Below are 26,137 nucleotides of genomic sequence, written 5' to 3' on the forward strand. Positions count from 1 at the left end.
TGTTAGGGCTTTAAGGAAAACATCTGATCCGGTCAAAGTCAAGAACTTTTAGTGAACGCACTACAGTCATGCACATTTCACCCAAGGATTATGTTGCAGCCATTATGGCATATTTTATCTAAACCGCAAAATACGTATTTAAAGGGCTTTGGGAAAAAACTAAACAATATTCTCCTAGTTTGATGTTTACTACAACAGGAGTAAAATTGACATTATTGAAATGAACACAGACACAAGCTAGAATAAGGGTAGCCAATATTTTAATGTCATTTTTAACTTAGATATGAAACGCTTCATAAAATAATCTTCTTTTTTTTAAACCAAATTGTATCATGGGTGTGAGCTCATCACAGCCTCACCATAACTTGACTTAATCCTTTTAAAACACTGCAATAACATGGGCCGCTCTTGGTACAGTAATACAAGTTTCCATTAACGTGACGTCACAGAGGTCAAGATACGAGATCCAGCAGCTGCCTGCATCCCAGAAACCATTCAACGTAAAAAACAAAACAAAAAAACACATACATGGTACATTCTGTAATCACAAGATCACCGGTGCCACATTCAACACACACTGTACTCTTGGAATACGTTAATGCCGTGATTCAAAGCATCCTGGACAATAGAAAAGGTAAAGAAAGATGCATGTGAAGTCATGTGCTGAAATAAGTCCCCTTTAAACATAATGCAAAAATACAGACACAGAAAGATTACGTTCACATGAAGCCGTACAACTTTTAAAATCCATTTTAAAAACAAAATGCGTCCACACAACGGTTTTTTTTTTTTTAGATCTGCATCCAATATCAAACCTCTAAATCTCTTGTACTTTCTCCACTTATCCATTTAGTAAAAACTAAACGGGCCTCACATCAAACATCTTCAGAGGAGTGTCATGAAATGTTTTTCTCTGTCCTCGTTTTGTTTCCGTTTCTATTGCTCGATAATACAAGATTATTATTATTCATCGTGTCCTGGCTGCTGCAGCTAAGTGCTGATCGAGTCATTGTTTTTGGATTATGAGAATTTAAAGACAATGAGAAAGTCTCCCGCACAACTCAGGTACATTCAGTATATCAGTTAGACTGAAACGTTGTATGCTCTGATAAACTGTATCAGCATAAAGCGAGATTACGGTGGCTGGGAAGTGCAGACTAAATTTACAAAGTGTGAGAACTTTTGCAAAGCTTGAGACACATTTACAAGATGCAACACACGTGTACGAGCGCAGACACAAATTTACAATCGGCAGACTTTTGCAGATTCCAGTGACCCGAGTGTGCCGTCAATTAATTTGTTTTGACAGGAAAGACTGTGTTAACCGTCTCATGTGTGTCCCCCAAAATGGAAAAAACATCATTGGGTCAACATATACTCTGTATAAGACATTTCCCTCAGTCTCTACGTCCAAAACAAACTAATTGACGGCTCACTCGGTCACTTCTGGCATTTGGCAAATTCCCTTTCTGCCAAGATTCTTGCACTTGTAAATGTGTATCAACTTTTCTAAAAGTGTTTCACATCTTGTTACTTTGGTTTGCACTTCCTGGCCACCATAGGAGACAGAGTGCGGGAGCCTCTCTCTCATTGTCTTTAAGTTTTACCCTCGTCCCTCTGAAGCACCTGACGTATGCAGGTGTGCAGAGATCATGAGTACTGCCACAAATAATCACTGTGAGTAACTGACTGTTCAATCATGACTATCAGAAGATATTTGATTTCAATCATCATAACCAGATGCAAGACCATCTGCCAATCCCGCGCTTATTTTCCGTTCTCCAACCTTGCCTTCGTGTTTGCAGAAGAGGAAAGACAACAACTAAACAGCTGTACTTTTGGAAACACGACAGTCACTGCTGCGGTTTGTGATGACGGAAACAACAGAAACAAATGTAGCAGCTCCCTAAGTCAAGTATGCACAGATTATGCTTCCCAAGTCTTGATAAAGTACTGTGCATTAATTAATATTATTAATATTAATTCAGTTTTGGTCCTTATTGTGACAAAGGAGTGTTTTCAAATCTAATGAAAGAGATTGTAATCATGACTAACGTGTTGACATGAAGCCAAATATACTCTAATTATTAACCGAGCCGTGCAGAGTGTTTGTTTCCACACATGAAGAGCTGACTGTAAACAAGAAGAGGTAATGAGTCAAAAACTGCTGGAAAAAAAGGCCGATAGAAAACTCCTACAATCTGTGTGTAATAACTAAACAGACATACAGTTTAGATTTAGATCACCCGTATTAAACTCAGATTCATTCTTTGAGTATTTGTTGAATATTGATGTTTTCACGAGCACCGCTGTCAGCACCAAAAGAACAAAAACAAAAGCCTGATCTAAAAATCCAATCATGTCAACGTGAACAGAACCAGGATGGAAAAGCAGAAGAGTGGATGTCTGACTTTTTTTCTGGCCATTGTTAAAACTGTTTAAACATGGGGCGCCGGTAGCCTAGTGGTTATGCCGCACGCCCAGAGGCCGTGTACAGAGGCCATGGTCCTCGTTCGCAGCGGCCGGGGGTTTAAGTCCGACCTCGGCCCTTTGCTGCATGTCATCCCCCTACTCTCTCTCCACATATTTCCTTTCACTCTTCGGCTGTCATATCCAATAAAGGCAAAAATGGACCCCAAAAATATCTTCAAAAAAAATAAAAAAAGTCAAACATCATCTTCTATTAAAAATGGCAGCGCATCAAATCCAAGATGCTGCTGATCGTCTGCACTGCAGGTAAATATGACGGAGGAGTGTCTTTTTCAATGTTCTGCCAAACACTCTCAAACAATGACGAGCATCATTACTCTAACCACACCTTGCGTCTAAAAAGGACGCAATGTCCTTTGTTTTGAAACATTCAACAAAGGTTTAGGTTCTGGTTAGGGAGACAGAACGCTCCCTAACCAGAGTCTGGACCCAAAGGTACCAAGCCAACAAGAGGAAGCAGCGTTGTTTCTGATAGGTTCACAGCAACTGGTGGGTCACCAGCGATGATTAAGATGCAGGAATGTTTTTTGTACAAGTGGACAAACTGGTTTTTTGAAATCGTACATAATGCCTTTACTTATTGTCAATGTTATTAGAAATGCCCTGGCATGTGTGCAGTGATTTGTCTGTAGCAGAACTGTGTGCACGCTGGTAAAAACAAGAGGAACTAACTGTCTGTATCAAAGAGGTATTGATTGTTACTATTCGTTGAACTCGGATCATGTAGGAAATCTAAAATTCTGGACATTAACCTGGAAAAGAATGAAAAACAAAGTGTGGACAGAAGGCAAAAAAACAAAAGAAAGAAGATGCTGCTCAATGTGAACGTATTCTAAGTCAGTGCAATAAAGTTCAAAAATCAAAAGGCTTGGGTCTGGATACAGGTCGTCGGCTTCCTGCAGCAGCTGGTTGGCGAGACTTTTCACATTGTCGTCTTCTCTTCGGTTCACAGAGGCTTCGTCCGCCTCACAGTCCATGACTCCACACGAGGATCTCCACCGGCTGGACCCGCTACCAGGGAAGGAAAAATAACCTTTTGATTTGTCCGCTCTCTGAGCCTCTTTTTGAAAGGTGACCCAGCCATGATCTAGAAAGTCCTCTCCTTTTTGCTCGAGGCTGGCTGGTGAATTCAACCAAGTGGCTGGTCGAGCTTTTGGAACATCAAAACGAGCGTTTCCCGCCCTTTCCCTGTTTCAAGTTTTCAGTGCAAATCAAAAAGTCTTTCTTTTCCTTCCGTCCGCTGAAAGAGTGCTAACAAAGTGCCTCAGTTTGCAGGGGACTTTTTTTTTTTTTTTAAATCTTTTGTGGCTGTTTTTTTCTTTTCTTGGAAAACATCAGTAACAAAACTAGAATCTCAGTTAAAACAACAAGGAAAAATATACACACATATGTGCTTACAATATATTATGTACATTTTAAACTAGCTTTTTCTTGAAAAAAAGTCCGTCAACAGAAGGCTGCCATTTCAAAAGCGCTCGAGAAGAAAGTGACCTCTTCTCTGTACAAACTGTAAACGTGAGACTGGGATCGTGTTGTTGCTGCTGCTGGAGATGACCTCAACCCCCCCCAACACTTTCTCTCTTATTCACATCTTGTAGAAAAAAAAACACATTGTTTGCTCTTTCATATTCTCTCTCAGCCCCGGCTGCCAACATGAAGGCAGACATATTCCTCTTGCAGTCAGAACTCCAGCGCAAACACGACGTCTCCGTAATGTTCAGCAATGCAGACAGTCATGTTGAATGATGGGAAATTGTATTACTGTCTATAAAAACTTACTCAACATTATATTGCAGTGTGTTAAAAGCCAATCTCAATTTACCTGGATGCATATTTTCCAATCGTTTGCATCAGGCGTTATTTAAATTTCCAGGTGTCGGTCATGATTGATCCTGCACCTTGAGCAGCGACTTCAAGTGAACAGTCATTTGCTCCCGGCTTTGGTTGCTCTGTTGAGGCTCGTCTTCTCCGACCCAGTGGCTGGGCGGTTTGGGTAAGACACTCGGCGATGGCGGCTCACTGAACTTAGCTCCAGCGTAGACTTTCTCCCCGTCTTTGAGGGATTCGGGCACATCCTCGGCAGGCGCTTCGTTCACAATCTTCACGTTGTTGGAGGCGTGCAGGGGTTTTTTCTGCTCTCTGAGCGGAGGCGGGTGGAGAGATGAGGGTTTATTCGGAGTGGTGTTGTCTTTCTTCTTTGCGGAGTGAGGAGCACCGGGGCTTTGGGCCTGCTTGGGCTTGTGTCCCCGTGCGATCGCGTTCTGGGTGATCTGATCGTGCCTGGGCAGGTTGCGGGTGGGTTGGCCACCTTGCTGCATGGCCCCTCGCTCCGATCTGCCCCCTTTGGATTTCAGCAGCTAAGAAACAGAAAGCAAATGTTATCAAGTCAGTTATAAGACCAATGTTATTATCTCTGGAATCAACCTTATTATGTTGAGCATAAAGACGCGTTATAGGCTAAATTGGGTGTTTGTGTATCCGCACATACACCAGTCTTTAGATTAATCTGCTTCCATAATTTATTATCCCAGAAAAAAATGTAAAATATATCAATTTTATCAATGAATCGGGTTTATGAAAATCAAGATTATGTCTGTTTTTGAGGCCGGGTGGCCCCTGTTATTTGCCACCCAGCCACATACATTTTGCTGAATTTGCTGCGCCTCATCTGTACTTTTGTTGTACCCTTAAACTGCATAGTGCACTTTTAAAGACCCAATTCACCGTTTTATTTCTTAATATTTAAGGATGTTATCACACACTACAGATTTACATTATTTCTTTGTGGTCTTCTACAATATAAAACCTCTAAAGATTGTTATGAACCTTTCTCTTCCTTGTTTTACAACCACTTCCTAAGTATGCAACCTGCGGCAACCAACCCCGTCAACCTCCCAGCAGAAAGAGGAAGACGACAAGTTTACTTTCGTTTTCACACGACAAGGCTTGGTAACTTAACTGCGTCACACTTCTAACCACCGCATAGAAAACATATTTAAAACCGCTTTCATTCAGATATGAGTTTAAATAGTTTGTTTTTAAAGACTTCATCACCGTCTTGAATCGTTAATGGCCTCAAAGCTTGAAAATATGTGGACAATACAGTAAAGAGGGTTATAAAGGTACTAACTTCAGTTTTCTGTTGATAGACAATTTCTATGGTCTGTAACATGGCGGACATTGAGTGAATTTGACGGACTACTATGTGTTATCCCTCCAAGAGTTTTCAATTTACTGTCATACTGACGACTTAACGCAGCCAAATATTACACTTGTTTACCAATATTGGTCTAAAAAACAGAAAAACAGAAACCAGAACCATCATGGTACTTTTTGATAGAGATTTGGACCTATACAAACTAATATCAATATTTGATTCGATACTGATGGATCCGGTATCGGCCTGACTGTGCAGAGACAGGTCACAGATCAAGGACGATCTATGGGCTTTCAAAAACATTACAGTTATTGCTGCTTCCTGTTTACATGTGAAGCCAGTACAAAGATCAAATACATTACTTTGGAGTAGTTTTAATTTATTTTTTTATATTAATATTTAATTTTTATTTGTATTAATATTATAGTTGTTTTTTTTTTATCCTTTAACCACTTGTTTCTATTTCTTTTACCTTCTTATTGCTGTTACGACTCTGTTTTTGCACATTTACATTTAATATTTTATATTTAATCTTCCATATTTAAGACTAAAATTAAGAAGTTAAATCCTGGTTGTATATATTCACATTCATATTTTTTATATTTGTAGTACTTATTTACTTTGTATTTAATATTATATTGTGTTTAAATTTGCTAATATTTTGTTTTTTACTCATATTGTGTGTTTTGACAACCTGCCTAACCCTCAATTTCCCAGTTTGGGATCAATAAAGTAATTCTATTTTATTATGTTAAATTGCTGCAGCGTTAAAAACAACAACAACAACAACAACAACAACAACAACAACAACAACAACAACAACAAGAAGCAGACAGTCACCTCTTTCTTTCCCTGTTTGAGGTGATGGAGGCTCCGTACCGGCTGAGCACCGGGAGGGACCTCGGTACCGGGCTGAGCAGCTGAGGCGGTCAGAGAGGTGATGTTGTTGTTGTTGTTGTGGTCGGACAGGAGGGTGTTGTTGTTGTTGTTGTTCCTCGGGGGCTTCTGGTGACGCTGCAGCGGCTTCCTGCCTCCTTTCTTCACCGGCCTCGTTTTGTTCCCCGAGTTCAGCCCATCGCCACCGCCGGAAACCACCGACACCGGGTTGTTGTTCTCCACGTCGCCGATGCTGGAGTCATCGACGTGAGCTGAGGTTCCGTCCAACATGTCTCCGGACTGAACAGAACATAAACAGAGTCCGGACTGAACAGAACATAAACAGTCTGTGAAATCCCCGCTTCAGCGAACAACGTCACAAGCTAACAGTTAGCTAATGTAGCTTCTTCTTCTTCTTCTTCGTCGTCGTCGTGAGAGGATGAAACACAGTTTGAAATATCACAAATAACGTATCAAATAAAACGTTTAGTAGTCGTTCAAGTGACTCGAGAGATTGTTTTTTGTTTTGTTTAGGTTGTTCCTGTTGCCAAAATAGCGACTGCAGTCTCTTTTCTTTACCGAGATGGCGGCGAGCTTGTAAAAGCAGAAGTGTAGTTCGTATGAAGCTAGCTAGATTAAAATACGCCACTTCCGGTCATTGTATTTCAGAATAAGACGGTTTAGTTTGACAGATACATACATCTGTGCACAATTTAATTCAAAAAAAAAAAAAAAAGGTTTCCACAGGAGCTGAGTATCAGGTTGAGCCCAAACATTTTGTCAAACATTTTTACATTTTGTTAAAACAAAATTACAAAATCAAAACACTTTTACTAAGGACTAAACAAATGAATACTTTAGAAAACACTTTTACAAGATACAAAACACTTTTACAAGCACTGAGAGAAATTTTTACAAGAGGCAGAAAACTGAATGATGTTTTTTTCCGTTTTGAGGAACTCACCTGAGACGGTGAACACGATTTGGCTCTTCGTGTTGGAGCTCTCTGAAAGTTTTAAAGGATAAGGATGAGACAGGAGGAACCAAGAACACCTTCCAGACCGTCGTCTGTTTGCTTTCCACGGCCATAGTAACAACTGTACATACCTCAATCTTTACTGTGTTTAAATTCTGTTTTTAAAGCCTTTTCAACTCTATACCTGGACTAAAATTCTTGACTCAACATAAGAAGTATTTTCATGTCCTTGTAAATGCTTGTAATTTGAGTTGAGACTCCCTCCATGTTGCTTAAAGCCAAAATAAGACGAATGTGGTGGGAACACTGAGGAGTAAGTTTGAGCTCTTCGATGTTTTGAAAAATGTAATTTAAAAACATAAACTTTAAGATGATTATCATAATGTTAGATCATTATAACTAATGCCTTCATAGTTAACTATGTTAGTGTTGAATTTTGTTCTCTGATGAAATGCCTCATATTAGATAAGCTGGTAAGTTTGAATATTTTCTTTGAGATTGCAAAGTAACTATAGAGCTTGAATACATGTAGTTGGGTAAAAAGATACATGTATACAATTAAATGGATGCTTAGAATTAAATTATATTTTTTTTTACTTGTTTATGAGCTTTTTAACCATTTCATCATTCCTCAGCATGTCGATGTGTTGTTATCATTGTTGTTGTTTAATTTTATTTTGTAGAAAAACTCTCCCCTTTTCCTGTATTATTTGGTTAACTTGACACATTTCCTCTTCCGGGGACCGTATTTCCTATAAGAGGTCGTGGTCACGAGGTCGTCCTGTTTGTGACGTTTTACCTTCTTATTGGTTTGCACATTTCTCAGATGGGGAACAACCATAGACTGTAAATATTGAGCACAACAGTAACATGAAAAAAATACAACTGTGCAGCCTCCAACTAATGTTTGTTTACTGAACTCTTGACCTTTATTCCAGTTTCGTTTTCTCAAATAAAACTCTCGGTTCTCTCTCGGTGGAAACATCCAGTGTAGATGTCAGGGTGAGAACTTGTGTTGTGATGGCTTGAGTTGTTAATCTTTGTTACAGGAAGTATTATACAGTGAATAAAGCCACAAAATAATGGATGCTTAATGGACTAACGCTGTGATGCAGGGTAATATGTGTTCAACTTAGTTTGCAGTAGCAGCAGATTTTATGATAATTCTTTTAAACAAGGTTGTAACTTTATAGTATATATCAGTATATATATATATATATATATATATATATATATATATATATATATATATATATATATATATATATATATATAATTTTAAAGGTCACGTCATTGGAAACTGGACTGAACCATCTTTGCTTCAGATATACTGCAGATATAAAACATACAATTTGACAGAAAAAAATAATAAAATTAATAATAAATACTCTGTTTGCCGAAAATCTGACTTCATACATAAGAAGCTTCAAAGCACACGTTTGTTTTATTTTTTTAAGGTTTTTTGTGAGGGTGATTTTTATGCTTTTTTTGAGATAAAGGACAGTGGATAGTGTGAGAAATTTGGGAAAGAGAGAGAGAGAGAGCGGGGGATGGCATGCAGGATTTTTGAGTCACCTGTAAGGTCAAATCTGGCTCAGCATTACTGAGTTTAATGCGTCTGCTCACTTCAACAGTCTTCATTATGACCTACAATTCTACAATTCATTTAGCAGACACTTTTTATCCAAAGCGACGAACATCAGAGACCATAACACTTTTAATTTAAGAAATGGAAAACATATTGTTTTAAAATACTTTGCAGTTTCTACAGCGTTGTCTTTAATAGAAAACGTTTTGGTTTTTTTCAGTTTTAATTGAATAATAGCAAATATTAAATGCTTCCAGCTTCTTCACTGAATTGTTTTCCCGCTTTGATTGTTCAGACTTTTGAAGATGTGGCCTTTGGCAATTCCAACCCGTTGTCAAAGTTATTTATTTTATTTACTTTTTATTTTTATCGTTTGTAAAAAAAATGAAAAAAGTTTAAATTTAAATTGTACTGTGTTCACTTTTTGTTTGCAGTCTTTGCTCTTTTCTGCTGTAACAGTGTAAATTTCCCCGTTGTGGGATAAATAAAGGATTATCTTATCTTCATCAGATAAAATAAAGGAAAAAGAAAGCTAAACTAAGCTGTAACTTATTATTTCCCGGAGACAATGAACACAAAGTTTTTACGTTAGAAAATCTGATGTGCAGTTTTTATTCACAACAGACTAAAAATCAGCGTCAAACATTCAGTAAAATGCACGTTTGTGTGCGGTACAGGTATACATTATCTACGTCTACACCGCCTCCCCCCGTTAACAAGCAGGATAAACCTGTTTAAATAACACTGACGGTTAACTGGTGGGACGTTTGGTTTACACACAGTACATCTTTTTAAGTGCACAAAAGTCTGAAAAAGTTTTAATAACAAGTGAAAAAATCTCAGGCGTGTTAATTCACTACGTAATACGCTGATCATTATTTGGCAAAGAGAACCAAAAGTACCTAAAGGCAAATCCAAAGCTCACTCGAGAGGACATGTTTAAGGTTTGTTTTGGTACAAAAAATAGATATATAAACAATATACAAATACAACAGAACATCTAGGTTTCCATCCCTGTGAGTGCAGTACATATCGAGCGACTGAGGAAGGCAAATCAGAGAGACATCGAGGGTCCCGGAGGCGGAGCTTCGTCTGAGTTCACTGCTGCGCCTCGGCTTCAGGATCGTCGTAGATGTAGCTGCCGACACCTCCAGTGTTTACACCTGGAGGAGAGCACAACACTGGACTGAACAACATTCCTCCATTCAACTAATTCATACACAACCGTGCAGATGTTTGCATTCTCTGTGAAAAGCACCTTCAGCTCCTTCCTTTATACGGTGCAATAGACTGTATAAAACATGGACGTAGTGTCAGTGACGTCACCCGTGGATTTCTGAAGCCAAACGATGGCGGTCACCTTATTGAAGATGCTCCTGTATCTGCACCTAACTTTTGATCAATCTATGAAAGGGCAAAGAGGTGGAGCTGAAGCAGGCCGTTAGCCTCCGAACAGACATTCAGTACGCTAAGCCACACCCCTAATTATGCAAATATCTTAGCCTTAATACGATCAAAATAAATGTGTCATACAAAATTCACTCCCGTACTGTTTTAAACGTATTAAAAAATGAGCTCTTGAGATCTGTAAACATGTTTATTACTGCTGCCAAAATAAACATTTAAATATGGGACTTGATTGAGATTCTCTGCTTTTGAAGCCTCAAGTGGACACCAGAGGAACTGCAGTTTTTTTGAGCTCCTTGAAGAGGTGTTCTCAGGCAAGATCCATGCGTACTCGAGTACAGTCCGCAAGGAACTGGGCCGCTAAATGACGTAATTCTAAATGGCTCCTGTTACTTCAAAAACCTGTTGTATCCGTGCAGCACCGGCCCGTTTTGTCCCCTGAGCTGCAAGATAGAAGGAAGAAAGGAAAGGGTCGCTGAAAGTCTGATTTCCTTCCTCTTACCTTTAGGTCCAAACAGAACAGCGTAGCACGGTTTGTGGCAGTACGGCTGTCCATCATGCTGCAACACAAACATCAGATCTCGTTATTTAATATTGTAAAAAAAAAGAAAAGAAAAGTGAAACACTGTGTGTCTGAATCGTGGTCGTGTCCCCCCCCCCCCCCGACCCGTCACCTCTGCGTGGCTGCCAGGAGCCAGAGTCTTACTGCAGCGCTCGCAGCGCAGACAGGGCCGGTGCCAGTTCTTCCCCAGAGACGACACCTTCTCAGCTGCATGACAAAACCAAACCGTGGAGATAGTTACCGTGACAACCAGTCACCTCGAAACACACATTCCAACAGTCGTATGGTATATACACACACTCAGATATGAAGACAGCAATTTACGTACCGAAATAAACCGTCTTGTTGCAGCGAGGGCAGATGTTTGGTCCTCCGGAGAAAGACGAGAAGCTCGCAGCTGAAAAAAACAACATTTGAGTAGATTAAGTCATCATCATCATCATCATCATCATCATCATCATCATCATCTTCAACTTTTATTATTAGACTCAAGGTCCATTTTAAAAGACATACAATACAAAAAATAGACAACACACATATACATTAGAATAAAAGCATTCCCGCCTCTTATAAAAGGCTCTTATTCCAACGTCTCCAAAGGTACGACTGGTAGCGTACTGCACTATGACTTGGGTTCGACAGCAGCATTATAATTACATTCTTTGAGTCATTCAAGCGACCGATAAATCTGTACATAAGGTTCCTCAATAAAGCTTGTAAGGTGTTAACTCCTGCATTCACAAATAGCTCACTTGCACTACTCCACCATGGCTTTTAAAGTATTCACTTCTGTGGGTTTATTCAACTTTATATCAAATCAGGTATTTAGATTTTTAGTCTGGCTTTTTATTCAGAGTAATTTTAGAGCCAGAGTTAGGGCTGTTTCTTTGTTGTTGTTGTTGTTTTGTCTTTTGTAATTTGCTTCTTCATATAACTGCTTTGGGTATGTCTGATTATTTCACAAACATTCTTTATTGTCCAGCACTTGCACTTGTGTTTTCACATTTCTGCACAATAAAAGAAGTCTCTCTATTTGTATCCCTCTGTTTTACCTTCTTTTACTTTGTATTTATTCATATTCATTGATTTGTAAGATTTTATTTGTGTGTTGTAGTTGTTGTGAAATTTGAACTTTTATTGTCAACGTTTGTTTTATTTTCTGTCATGATTGTAAAATATAAACGTTTTATTGTAGAGTAATTTGCTAGAGTATATGAGTTCATATGAAAATTGTGAAATTAAAAAAGTTGGTGGCAACATGCTAGTAAGTGATTTGAGACAACTTTTAGAAATTTAGTGTGCATCTTGTTTTTCTTCTCTTCTTTTCACCCTTTTTCCATTTCGATCTCCCTGATTTAATCCTTAAACACGCAGTATGAACATCCTGCCACCAGGGGGCTCTCAATCATAACAATTAGGAAAGATGATGTCGAGGCTGGCGAGGACTCATGTGAGTGATTCTCTCTGCTACTCCTCCCCCCCTCCCCCTATGAAAATGAACTCAGAGTTGACCGTAGTCATGACGACCGGGTTAAACCGACCTGAGGAAGAGAATATGTTTACAGACGATGTTTCCAAGTATAATTTAAATGACGTTTTTATCACAGCAGCACATACAGCGACAGTGCGGCAACTTTCAGTCGCAGTTACTGCTCACTTATGTAGCGGTCTTTGGCCTAACATCCGTCGTTTCCATGGCAACCATGAATATGTCGTATCTGTCATGGCAGCCGCCTCCAAAGACACGTCCCGTTACGACTATAAAAATAAAGATTCTTTTTCTGGCTTTGGTAACTTTTGGAAATATTTGAGGTAATGTAAGTACTCAACAATAAATATATAAATATGTAAACTGCATAAAATACATTTTAGTGTAAAAATTCGACATATTACACCTTTAAGCACACAAATGTTGCAGTTTTGTACTTTGATTTTAACATCTTTCTCTTAACTAACTCAAAGCTATTTTCTTCTTCTTCGTTTTCTTTAAGGGTCTGATGTTTTTCCTCGTCTTTATCGTCTTCTTTGTGTTTTTTTTTTTTCCCATATCTTCCCTATCGTTATCGTCTGTTCAACAACCATTCGCTGAACTCAACCTCAAACCTCCACATCCCACCAGACAGGATGTTTTTCTCACAGAATCTCTCTTTTTCTCTCCACATATCCCTCACCCTTCACAGGTCCCCGTGCGGGGGCTTTTCTCTCCTCCTGTGGTTTGGCGTTGGTTTCCATTGAAACGGCAGCAGGGGCTTCGTTGGCAGGATTGTCGTACACGTAGGAGCCAGCTCCGCCGATGTTCACGCCTAAATCAGAGCCAAACGTTGCATCATGCACAAACTAGAGAATAACAAAAACAGAGCTGGTAAAAGAAAGTCTATCTTTTATAGAAGAGGAAAGAGCACCTTTTGGTCCAAAGAGGGCGGCGTAGCAGGGCTTGTGGCAGAAAGGCTTCCCGTCATGCTGCAGAATAAACGAGGAGAAGTAAACAGAAGCGTCACTTAGTGAGGGTAGACAGGTTTAGTTCAACACATTTAAAGTAGAAAGTCGATCCGGGTTCTTATTATGCCTTAAAAAAACTACAAACCAGGACTTATTCAGAGACGCTGTTAAGACAATCTGCTCTGTCTTATTTTCCTTGTTCCATGTTGCTGGATGGTATCTCTAATGAACAACACATTTTAAAGGGTTAAATCTGCAGCACTGTGGGTTCTCTCTAAAGTGACAGCTCTGTGTCATGCACCGATTGGCTGGAGACAGGCAAAGATATGTGCCTCTGGGAACAATGGGCATTCTTGTGTAGCCAGCAGTGAGTGGTTAAAAACCACCAGCCGGGCGCCATTGGTTAGTGCGCGCGCCCCATTTATGGAGGCTGTAGTCGGGCGGCGGGCGGCCTGGGTTCAAATCCGACCTGTGGCTCCTTTCCCGCATGTCAAGCCCTACTCTACAGGGGCGCTGCTTGTCAACAGCCAAGGCAGGCAACTGCTTGGGCTGAAAAACTTTGGACCAAAGCAGCAACCCAAAATGTGCAAATTTTGCAAGGACAGTAGCAAAGCCTCCCTAAGGGGGCCCCATCTGACAGCGCTCATTCTCATTGCTCTGCTGAGCGCCAGTGAGAGGGGCCCGGAATATTAGCAACAGACCCCTAGAATCGCCACTGCTACTCTCTCTCTCTCTCTGATTTCCAGCTCTATCCACTATCTCTCCATTAAAGGCCCAAAAAGCCCCAAAAATAAATCTTTAAAATAATAAAAAAAACCTCCAGTCATGATTGACTGTTCCCTGTGCTGCATTATAAGTTTCATAAGCAACTTATCTATGTGTTCAGATCAAAAGCGAAGCGACATCCTCCCCTCTATAAACATGTCTGCTAAATAAAATGTCTTGATTCATTACATCCACCAGAGGAGCGTTAAGAACAATCATCTCATTTTAGCCTCTGAGCTGTCACTCAGATGTACTGCACTTCCTCAGTAAGTGAATGCATCACCGCTCGAGTGTGCTTTCCTTTGTCCCACAGAAAGTGAACTCAGCACGGCTCATTAGGGCCAGAGGTTCACGAGGACTTTAAAGTCTTTTTGTGATCCTTGTGGTCACGTTGAGTTCAGTACCAGGCACTGTAGCAGCTTAATAACTTATCATCTCATTGTTTACACCGAGGGAGACGGGTTTTTTTTTTTCTTCTGTGGCTTTTCCAGCCTCTTACTGTGTTTAAACTAGGAGGTAACGTCCCGATGCTGACCCCAGCTGAGGTGATAAAACAAAGAGTTGATGGTTGAAGCGAGTGCTGCACTGGGTCAACAAATAAAGAGGAATCAGACGCTCTTCAAGAACAGGGGACAGAAGTCAACCAGCTAATACTTAAACGACTGTCCTGATTACAGACAAAGTTAGTTGTGAAGAAATGGCCGTCTAAACTGAAAGTCCGAGAGACTCTGATGCAGTATAGAAACCAAGACTCTGTTGAGTCCAAACGTGTTGACACTAGTTATACTGCATCAGAGTCTCTCAGACTTTCAGTTTAGACCGGCTTTCTTCACAACTAACTTAGTCTGTAATCTGGACTGTCATTTATTTATTAGCTAAAGAGTTGATGGTATGAAAGCTGACTAAAGTGTTTTTATATGATGTTAAGTAGAGTTTTTCTTACAGATGGTTTTCAGATAAATATTTATACATTTGTTCTTTCCTCTTACACTGCTGAGGGTTGACCATAAAGATCTCTTTAATTTATACATCAACAACGATCAACAATTTGGGCTCTGATTGCTGAATATCTCTCGTCTCAGTCTCATCTCGAGTCTTATCGTTTCATATTGTATTGTATCCGGTCATGGGCTTCAAAATGATACAATAACACAGCTGTGACCCCGACTCAGTGGCTCAGACGGTAGAGTCGTCGTCTCTCAACCACAAGGTCGGGGGTCAATCCCCAGCTCCTGCAGCCACATCTCATGTGTCCTTGAGCAAGACTCTTAACCCCATGTTGCTTTACCCATATGTACACATGAGGGTGGGCACACTCCCACCCACAATCTCAGGTCTGCTCACACAAACCTCCTGTCCCTCCACCCTGCAGGACAAACCATCAGTCCTGGGGAGGTGACAGGGCCTTCTCCATTGACCGCTCCCACCCTCTGGAACTCCCTCCCAAAAACCATAAGAGACCCCCCCTCACTCACTTCCTCCAGGAAATGAATCCCTGAAAACCTCTTCAGCATCAACCTACAACTCTCATCCTCCTACTTTTACATGACTTCTTAGTTTTGTTTTGTTTTGTTGTTATTATTTGAGTATTTAGAAAAGCCCTACAAAAGTCTAGTGTGTGTGTGTGTGTGTGTATATATATATATACACACACACACACACACACACACACGAATTACACATGAATACACAGGAATTTCCCTCAGGGATTAATAAAGTATTTCTGATTCTGATTATTATTATGAATGGGACTTGCTGATACTGATAGTCTCTTTACATATCAGCCTCTACCATCAGTGTGTGAATGTGTAGGTGTGACCAGCGGTGTAAAAAGCACTTTGAGTAGTCAGAAGACTAGAAAAGAAATAAACAAGCTCGAGTCCATTTATCATTTCACAATTCAGAATATTCTACCTCTACCTCAACAGGAAGTAGGTTTCTCTGCGGTCTGACTGTTCTGAGCACTTCCTCTTCGGTTAGAAAGTCAGCGATATGACTGCTCACACTGAACCACAAAGAAACCACAAGTACTTCCTCTTGAGGCATAGTTCCCTTTATTAGAGGAAACACAAAGCGGTATCACTGTCGAGGTTTCACTGAACAATAACAAACCATTATTCACCCTTCCTGTCCATTATGATCATGTAAAAAAAAAAGCGTTTAAAGTACGATTAATACAATAAAAAAAGACATTCCCATGATGTTTCATGATTATTACATCAAACAAACGCTGTTAATTATAAAAAAGTTGAATTATCGTCATTCATAAAGGGTTAAAAGTTTTATTTTAAAGCTGCTGTGAGGAGTTTTTAGCTGGTTAATGAAACAGACTGAAATGAATTCTCATGCCTCGGTTTATTGTTTCACCAGGACGTAGTCCTTGTGTTTCTTGTCTTCTGTGCGCTCCAGCCTCAAAACATATGTCCCCCTAGTGGGTAAATAAAGAATTTGAATGTGACGACCCCGCCCTTTAAGTGAAGAATTCATTGTGAGTTGCACATAAGACGTTTAAAATGAAGTGGATGAGCTACTGCTACTACTTACACATGTACGGGACAAGATCAGCAAAGAGAGCGATCGTCCTGCTTTGTCCACAGGGGGGCGCCAAAAAATAGAAACAACCTAAAAGTTCCTCACAGGAGCTTTAAAATGTAAGATAAACTTCAAGTAGTTCCTCCTTCTGTAACTTTTTCTCTTACCTCAGCGTGGCCTCCTGGATTCAGCGTCTTGCTGCAGCGCTCGCACTTCAGACAGAACTTGTGCCAGTCTTTCCCTAAAGAGGACACCTTCTCCGCTGCAGGAGAAGAAGAGAGAGGAGTGAGGGCTGTATATCCACCTGCATGGTGTGAGCATACAGAGATTCATGCCTGTCTTTATGGTATTTTAGAGGGAAGTTTACCCCTTCTAGAAATCAAGTATATCCTCTGAAAATAACTCTGTGAGTCATGACTGTCTACAATGGGTGTAACACCTGAGTCCCACTGTCTGTGATGTTTTCAGAGTTTTCAGAGTCCTATCTTCACTTTGTTTACATCGTCGGGACTGCCGGCTGTAGGGTTGCCACCCGTCCCCTAAAATACAGAATCGTCTTGTATTTTACACTTTGATATTGCGTCCCGTTTTGAATCAGTACGGGACGCAGTCAAGATGCCTCGAACTCAGCATCATTCAGAGCGTCCGCTGGTTTGTTTGGTTCTTTTTTGGCATGAGCAATGAGAGCTCGTCAGTGATTGGGTGAGAGAAAGTCATAGGAGTCAGAAGGAAACATGTCTGCAGGTGTCTCTGATTCCCGCACCGTGCACCATAGAAACGTAAACGGATGCAGAAATACAGACGTGAGTAGAAAGTAATGTCTGGCTTGACAGTGTCAGTGAAAATGAATATGATGTAAAGGAAACTATTGTAGGCCTACTTCATATATTTTCTCCCATGTTTATAGATCGGTTATTCCAGTATAGTTTGGATAGTGTGAACATTTTCAGTAGGCCTACATAAAACAAAAAGATGACATTTATTTCAGCTAAATCTGTATTCACAGTTTGTCCTGGGTGAGATATCATCAATACAACATCAATATATTGACAGTAGGCACTTAATTAATACAATAAGAAAATAGTTCAAACCCATATTAATAGTATCATTCATCATTAGAAAACAACAAAAACAACAGACAGAAGGACAGAAGAAATGAATAAAAATACTATTAAATTCTTACAGTTTATTTAATTAAAAATCTGTCCTCCTCCCCTCTATGTTACAGCAGTGTCAAAAGCACTTCAATAATACTGTTAATGAATTAATGTTAAGTTAATAACTTTATTTGAAGTTTAAGTTAAGTTGTAAATTAAATAGGCCTAGCTAGTAGTAATCATCTGCTGAAGTCCTGTTAGCTGCATTTCATTGTGCATACATGACTGTATCTGTCTTTACACTGAAGTTTTGAGTTTTTGTAAATTACTATTGTTAATAAAGCACTTAAAACTTTAAGTATGACTCTTATTACTTCAGTAAAACCACGTTTTAAATCCTGATTCACCACAACTGGTGCCCCACCGTCGGGCCAGTGGTGGTCAGGCCCCTGCTGAGTTGCACCCCGCTGAGGGGTTTCCTTTATTTTTCTACTTGGAAGGTGGCAACCCTAGCCGGCTGACTCCTCCCCTCGAGTATAAAAGAAGAATAACATTCTGTACTCACTGCTTAACTGTGTTTCTAGATCACGCTCATTTCAGGTAAATTTACATGCAGTGTAAAGATACCAGCATAATAAAGATCGCTAGCATTAGCATGCTAACACAACAATGCAGCGCGAGTTGTTTTGGTTTCATGCTGGTGCTCAAGGGCGACATCTGCTGGATCAAAAAATCACTTATAAAGCCTTTAAATAAAATCTGAGCATAAAGTTCACTCATCAGCTTTGTTCTTTGTGGTACAATTCAATATTTCAACTCTTACACCGTGTCCTAACAGAACATCAGCGTTATACATCACATCACATCGTTCATGATCAGACGCTTGGTGCCCACCCTGCATCTGCTAAATATTTCATTCTCTGCTCTTTAAACTGCTGACAGTATATCATCTAGTGCTTTTCTATTGAAGGTGGACTTTAACTGAAGTGTGGTGCGACTCAAACCACAGCACTCAGAGGCTCGTCTATAAACCGATCACGGTGAGCTGATAGAAATGTTTTTGAGAAAAGCAAGTGTCTGTGTCGTGTAAGAGCCTCATCCTTCCTCGCTCCTCGTCCGTCTACACGAGCGACAGAGAGGAAAACAGCGCCGCGTCTGTGGTTAGGACACTTACACATACAAATGAGTATTTCTACAAATACTGCCTGATAGGGATGTAAAGATTAATTGTAAAATCGTGATAAATCGATTCAAAGTTGTCAAGATTCACTGAAAAATGAATCTCAGTAATCTGGTGAGTGTCAGCAGCTGTAGAGCAAGATTTAGAAATCGAGGATGGGGCACCACCGTCTTTTAAATCTGAGGTGTGAAAACATTTTGGCTTTCCCGAGACAGAAAATAAAAGAGGTGGGAAGATAACAGACGAGACAAAAACTGTGTGCGGATATTACAAGAAGACAGAAAACTACACAAATAGCACAACCAACATGATGCAGCAAGAAGCTCTAATCACCTCCACTTGTTGAGAGAAAAAAAACATTAAACATGATTAGCGTGCACAAGAGGTAATCGTGCTTTTAGACACGGTTAGTCCTTGCCAGTGTGACTGTGGGCCGTGCCGGCCAGCGTGGGAATGGCGCAGCGGGGGGCCAATCGTACTTGAGTACAGCACGGTAGGAATGGTCAGTGTGACCGCGCCCTAAAAGGCCAAACCACACTGACAAGCGGGTCTGCAGCCCCTAAAGGAATCTTTCTCACTCATCAGTTGTCTTCAGTCTCACTTTGTAAAAATAAATCCTGAGAGAATCGTTACATCTCTATGTATTTCACTTACTGCCCTGAGTGCACACAAAACCCAGAAGTGATCTGAACACAATCAAATCTTATCACATAGGCCTCTTCTTTCTTTCAGCTACCTTTGACATAATTCAACATTTATTCATCAATGATAATAATGCAGGAATTTTAGGAAGAGAAGAGAATATATACAAATTATATAACAAAAATAAGATTCCCTGCACTGTACTTAACCTCTCTTCAGAAAAAAAAACCTCAAAATAAAACTAAAGGCCTCAACATTTTTAACTACTCTTTTCTTACTGGTTATACGATTTATATCTTCTTTTACTTCTTACTGTCCTTTTATTTATGCTCTTATCTTAACGCCTCTTGTGTTTTAACTTGGTATTTTTTTTAATCTTATTTACTTTGTTTATTTATGTTTTATATTTATATATACTTTTTATTTTTTATTAATATTATTGTTTTGTTTTTGATAATTTCTTCACTTGTTTCTATTTCTTTTCCTGCTCTTACCTTCTTATTGCTGTTCTCTTTTTATTTGCTTTTAGCTCTTTTAGTTTCTTACATCTTTTTAAATCTTTGGTCCTCTTGGTCTCAGCTCGTGTTGTTGGGTTCTTATGATGGTTCTTATGATGGTTCTTATGATGGTTCTTGTGTTGCCTGGGTTCTTATGATGGTTCTTATGATGGTTCTTATGATGGTTCTTGTGATGGTTCTTATGATGGTTCTTATGATGGTTCTTGTGATGGTTCTTATGATGGTTCTTGTGTTGCCTGGGTTCTTATGATGGTTCTTGTGATGGTTCTTATGATGGTTCTTGTAATGGTTCTTATGATGGTTCTTGTGTTGCCTGGGTTCTTATGATGGTTCTTGTGATGGTTCTTGTGATGGTTCTTGTAATGGTTCTTATGATGGTTCTTGTGTTGCCTGGGTTCTTATGATGGTTCTTGTGATGGTTCTTGTGATGGTTCTTATGATGGTTCTTGTAATGGTTCTTATGATGGTTCTTGTGTTGCCTGGGTTCTTATGATGGTTCTTGTGATGGTTCTTATGATGGTTCTTGTAATGGTTCTTATGATGGTTCTTGTGTTGCCTGGGTTCTTATGATGGTTCTTGTGATGGTTCTTGTGATGGTTCTTGTAATGGTTCTTATGATGGTTCTTGTGTTGCCTGGGTTCTTATGATGGTTCTTGTGATGGTTCTTGTAATGGTTCTTATGATGGTTCTTGTGTTTCCTGGGTTCTTATGATGGTTCTTGTAATGGTTCTTATGATGGTTCTTGTGTTGCCTGGGTTCTTATGATGGTTCTTGTGATGGTTCTTGTGATGGTTCTTATGATGGTTCTTATGATGGTTCTTGTGATGGTTCTTATGATGGTTCTTGTGTTGCCTGGGTTCTTATGATGGTTCTTGTGATGGTTCTTGTGATGGTTCTTATGATGGTTCTTGTAATGGTTCTTGTGATGGTTCTTAGGATGGTTCTTATGATGGTTCTTGTGTTGCCTGGGTTCTTATGATGGTTCTTATAATGGTTCTTGTGATGGTTCTTGTGATGGTTCTTATAATGGTTCTTGTGATGGTTCTTATGATGGTTCTTGTAATGGTTCTTGTGATGGTTCTTATGATGGTTCTTATGATGGTTCTTAGGATGGTTCTTATGATGGTTCTTGTGTTGCCTGGGTTCTTATGATGGTTCTTATAATGGTTCTTATAATGGTTCTTGTGATGGTTCTTATAATGGTTCTTGTGATGGTTCTTATGATGGTTCTTATGATGGTTCTTATAATGGTTCTTGTGATGGTTCTTGTGATGGTTCTTGTGATGGTTCTTATGATGGTTCTTATAATGGTTCTTGTGATGGTTCTTGTGATGGTTCTTATGATGGTTCTTATGATGGTTCTTATAATGGTTCTTATGATGGTTCTTGTAATGGTTCTTGTGATGGTTCTTATGATGGTTCTTATGATGGTTCTTAGGATGGTTCTTATGATGGTTCTTGTGTTGCCTGGGTTCTTATGATGGTTCTTATAATGGTTCTTATGATGGTTCTTGTGATGGTTCTTATAATGGTTCTTGTGATGGTTCTTATGATGGTTCTTATAATGGTTCTTGTGATGGTTCTTGTGATGGTTCTTATGATGGTTCTTATGATGGTTCTTATAATGGTTCTTGTGATGGTTCTTGTGATGGTTCTTATAATGGTTCTTGTGATGGTTCTTATAATGGTTCTTGTGATGGTTCTTGTGATGGTTCTTGTGATGGTTCTTGTAATGGTTCTTGTGATGGTTCTTATAATGGTTCTTGTGATGGTTCTTGTGATGGTTCTTATGATGGTTCTTATAATGGTTCTTGTGATGGTTCTTGTGATGGTTCTTATAATGGTTCTTGTGATGGTTCTTGTGATGGTTCTTATAATGGTTCTTGTGATGGTTCTTATGATGGTTCTTATAATGGTTCTTGTGATGGTTCTTATGATGGTTCTTGTGATGGTTCTTGTGATGGTCGGGTTCTATATGTCTGTTGGGTATCGTTCTTTTCTGTTGAATTGTATTTAATTATTTTTAGTATTTTACATTTGTTATGTTCTTGCTGTTGTTTATGTTCTTCTGTGTTTGGTTTAGTTTGTTCTTGTTTTTGTTTCTGTTCTTCTGTGTTTGGTTTAGTTTGTTCTTGTTTTTGCTGTTTGTCAAAGCACTTTGTAAACCTGTGTTTTTAAAAGGTGCTATAGAAATAAAGTTATTATTATTACTGCACGTTTATTCTATCTCAGTGTCGACAGACGCCTTCGCTGAAGCTGCTCAGCTGTTGGAGTCTGACGTCTGCAGCAGAGCGAGATGGACAGAGGGAGAGATAATACGTCCACCATCAGTCAGTTATCTGTTTGTCCTCCTCCCAGAATACCCCAGCAGATAAAGTGACGCCCTTATTAAGCAACATGGCGCTCAGCTGACAGCCTGTCACTCTGATATGTGACAGAAAGGCACCTTGGTACTCTGTCAGGACACAGACTGAATGAACAGAGGTCTACTGATGTCTTCTGAAAGACATATAGGAATCTATTCAGACATATTTGAGTGTTTAATTCTAAGATCAGAAAGAGGAATTCAGGTTGCTTCCTGTTTCTTTTTGACACTTTGTGTGAAATGCTGACGATAATCTTGTGTCGCTAGTGAAAAAAACACCTCAATTGATACCGACATTTTTTGTAGCTCAAAATCCCCCAAAATAGACTTCTGAGCTTAAAATGCAAAATGACACTAAACCACGCTCTCACACTGCTACAGGAAACAAGTTTATTTTCTGCAGCGTCTCGAGCATTAAAGAGAAAACGAGCATGTTCGGTTGAACCTGCAGGGCGGGGTTTTCCCCAGAGAGAGATGAAGGGGAGAGAACAAAAAGAAGAAAAATCGATCCCCCGTGATGCATGTGCAATCAATCAATAATTCACCGTGCCATGTGGTGAAGCTGTGGAATGAAAAGAGGCGGAAAGGTGAGCAACTCCTTACTTTGTCATGGAGACAGGAAGCGGATGCAAACGAGTGAATGTGATAGGACGGGGCTTTGTCATTGGCTGTCAGATAAGACGGCTTCAAACTCTTAATGTCTCTGCCTGTTATCTTCTCCAGAGATAAGAGAACCATTTATAGCCCAGTATGAGCTGTGTGCTTAAACAGAGTGGTTACCAGTTTGAGACTGGGAAGACTGAAACATTCATTTGGGATCAAATAAGAGTTGGAAATAATTAACATAGCCGAGGGAGTTTCAGAGCACTCAGCCTAATTACAGTGTGAGGGTTATTACATCAGGATGTTTTGTCTCTGGTGGGAAATCTGCATAACGACTCTTTTCTGACATTTTCTTGGATAATATTGTCTTAATATTTTCGGGTTAGATCAGATGATTTACTGTTCCTTTAAGAGGTTTCTTTTTGGGGCTCAGTGGATAGAGACAGGAATCTTGGAGAGAGAGAGAGAGAGCGAGAGAGTGGGGAACAACATGCAGGAAAGAAGCCACAGGCCGGACCCCAAAGGACCCCGCAGCCTCTGCACACGGGGCGCAAACTAACAGACCACTGGCACCCCGGAGATACTGTTTTTTTCACTGCATGCAGTGACAACAAAAGCCAGTTTTCTATCCAAATGTTGCACAAATTTCACAAGATTAATGGAAAATATGCACAAGAAACGAGCTCATTATGATCCACACTGCCATGTCGTGATTGTTAAGCGTCTGAGCTGTCAAATTAACAGCTAATGGTGATTATTGTTTTCTGTTGTGTGCAGAAGAATGCGGCCGATTGAGATGACACGCAATTCATTTACAAGACGTTTTGATCCAAAGCGATGAACATCAGAGCGTAAGTGCAGCAAAAGGAAGGATCTAGAGAGGAGGAAACAACGTCAGGAAGTGCAAACAAACAGCTTTCAGTCCGATCAGGACACACAGGTGCTGACAGGAAGTGACCAAAAGGAAGAGAAAAAATTAATTAAAGTTAGCATATTAGCATCGACAACAGCATCTGCTCAGTCTAACTTTAAGACAACCTCACGACAGGCTGAGAGCTGGAGCTGAGGCTTGTTTTAAACCTCCTGACAAACCGTTACACCGCGCCCACCTGTCAATCAGGTCAGCTATGCGCCTTACTGTGAATAACTCTTATCCTTCATCAAATCAAAACGGATGAGATATAAATAAAAAAAAATCACCCCCCCGTACAGTGTGTGCCGATCGAGACATGAGCTAATCAGATCTATTTCTGTAAACATGTTAATCTCTGCTGTAAAAACAGGTTTTTTTTTAATGGGTGTGTATGTGGCTTCCTGTGCTTCTGCAGCCAGCCTCTAGTGGACACTTGAGGAACTGCAGGATTTTGCATTTGTCAACACCAGAGGTTGCCTCTTGCTCTGGACAAACATCGTCTGTTTGAGTCGTACAGAATTAAGCTTAGACAATTTAAATGTTGCTGATGTTGCTCTCCCCACACACACACACACACACACACACATCAGTGCATGAGTTTGGCCACCGCAGTCAGAATGGTCTTGACACGCCCCTGATTCTGACATCACACTAACATTCCCATTACAGTCAATCTGTTTTTTTTACTGACTGCCTTGTTTGTCTTTTTTAAGGCTGATGACGGTGATAAGCTTTTTCATGACAATATGAGTGGATCAACACATTTTAAACCGTGCGACAGCTTTAAATCAACGACCACAATTGAGTCGGATGTTATGCATACTGACGAGGTAAAATAAAGAGCAGGACTGCTTTATTGCAAAATGTTTCACTGTTTTATTCTGCATACTTAATGTTGCAAAGTGTCACACAGTAGGCGTCTCTTTATTGCACCACTTCTAAATGATTTCAGCAAAGTATTTTCCAACTTGAGATCTGAAACAGTTAAAAGATGTAAAGCAGACTTTGTGTAACAGTGTCAAATTAAAGAACTACTTTTCAACATGTGGCTGTGGAGGGCTTCAGTAAACTAATATTATCCCCATATGAATGTTATCCAGCCTTCTTGTAATCAGACAGTGATTTAAATAAGAGTTATGAGTCACCAGATGAGCCTCTCTGTACAATATTTGAAATGCTGCTGGAGGAGTTTTAGGATGCAGTTCAATTAAAAACACAATTAAGGATGTTTATAATTTGTTTCTACAAAAATAACCCCCGTGTTTTATGAATGGGCAGCCGACACGTCATCTCAGATCATATGACCTTTGTGTCTGCACTGTGTGTTAAAAATCTAATCCCGTTTATCCTCAAATCCCCTCTGAGAATTATGGCCCACACATGTTTTAAAATTCACGGTGGAAAAAACAAACGTGAAGAATGGAGAAAAAAAAAATGGCATAAATGAAAAACACAGCAGTCACACACTCAGAGAACAGCCACTTACCGAAATACACCGTCTTGTCGCATTTTGGACATTTTGACGCCATTTTTCGGGCCGAACAAAGAGAACGGGGGTCGTTTCAGTCGGTCCACGGGCTCTCAGACTGAGTGTGTGTGTGTCCGTGAATGTGTGTGAGAGGGAGAAAGAGTGTGTGTGTGTGTGTGTGTGTGTGTGACTGCGGCTCCAGCGGTGCAGACACACCTCAGAGGATGGTGGTGATGATGGGAGAGACTGACGGCTCACGCCCTCTCTCTCTCTCTCTCTCTCTCCGCTCCTTCTCCCTACTTTACATAACCCCGCCCACACGGTGACGTCATCCACTTATATCTGTGATATTTATCCAGTTTTACTTTATAATGTTGGCTTATTATCACTTTGCAATATTTTTATTGCAAAGTAAGTATTTCCTAGCTGCAATTTAGAGGGTTGTATTGCTACAATATTTTGATCAGCTCTCTTGTTTTATGTTTTTTTTAATGACTTAATATGCAAATTGGTTTTGTTAAATATTGTTTTTTTACATAATGTTTACTGAATTTTCTTA

At 39.8% G+C, this 26,137-nt stretch overlaps 2 protein-coding genes across 2 annotated transcripts; both read right to left on the reverse strand.

Moving 5' to 3' along the window:
- Positions 1-243: 243 nt before the first annotated feature.
- Positions 244-7,143, reverse strand: pnrc1 (proline-rich nuclear receptor coactivator 1). Its single transcript, XM_020654856.3, has 2 exons — positions 6,488-7,143; positions 244-4,847 (listed from the first exon to the last, which is right to left on the reverse strand). The coding sequence occupies exons 1-2, from the start codon at positions 6,812-6,814 to the stop codon at positions 4,371-4,373; spliced, it is 804 nt and encodes a 267-aa protein (XP_020510512.2). The 5' UTR covers positions 6,815-7,143; the 3' UTR covers positions 244-4,370.
- A 2,524-nt stretch (positions 7,144-9,667) lies between these two features.
- On the reverse strand, positions 9,668-25,848 carry crip2l (cysteine-rich protein 2-like). The gene is made up of 8 exons (XM_020654853.3): positions 25,597-25,848; positions 16,960-17,054; positions 13,459-13,516; positions 13,228-13,359; positions 11,385-11,453; positions 11,169-11,263; positions 10,997-11,054; positions 9,668-10,250 (listed from the first exon to the last, which is right to left on the reverse strand). The coding sequence occupies exons 1-8, from the start codon at positions 25,637-25,639 to the stop codon at positions 10,186-10,188; spliced, it is 615 nt and encodes a 204-aa protein (XP_020510509.1). The 5' UTR covers positions 25,640-25,848; the 3' UTR covers positions 9,668-10,185.
- Between the last annotated feature and the right edge of the window lie 289 nt (positions 25,849-26,137).

Source organism: Labrus bergylta, chromosome 15 (genome assembly GCF_963930695.1).
Source record: "Labrus bergylta chromosome 15, fLabBer1.1, whole genome shotgun sequence".
In the NCBI taxonomy this organism is placed as follows: domain Eukaryota; kingdom Metazoa; phylum Chordata; class Actinopteri; order Labriformes; family Labridae; genus Labrus; species Labrus bergylta.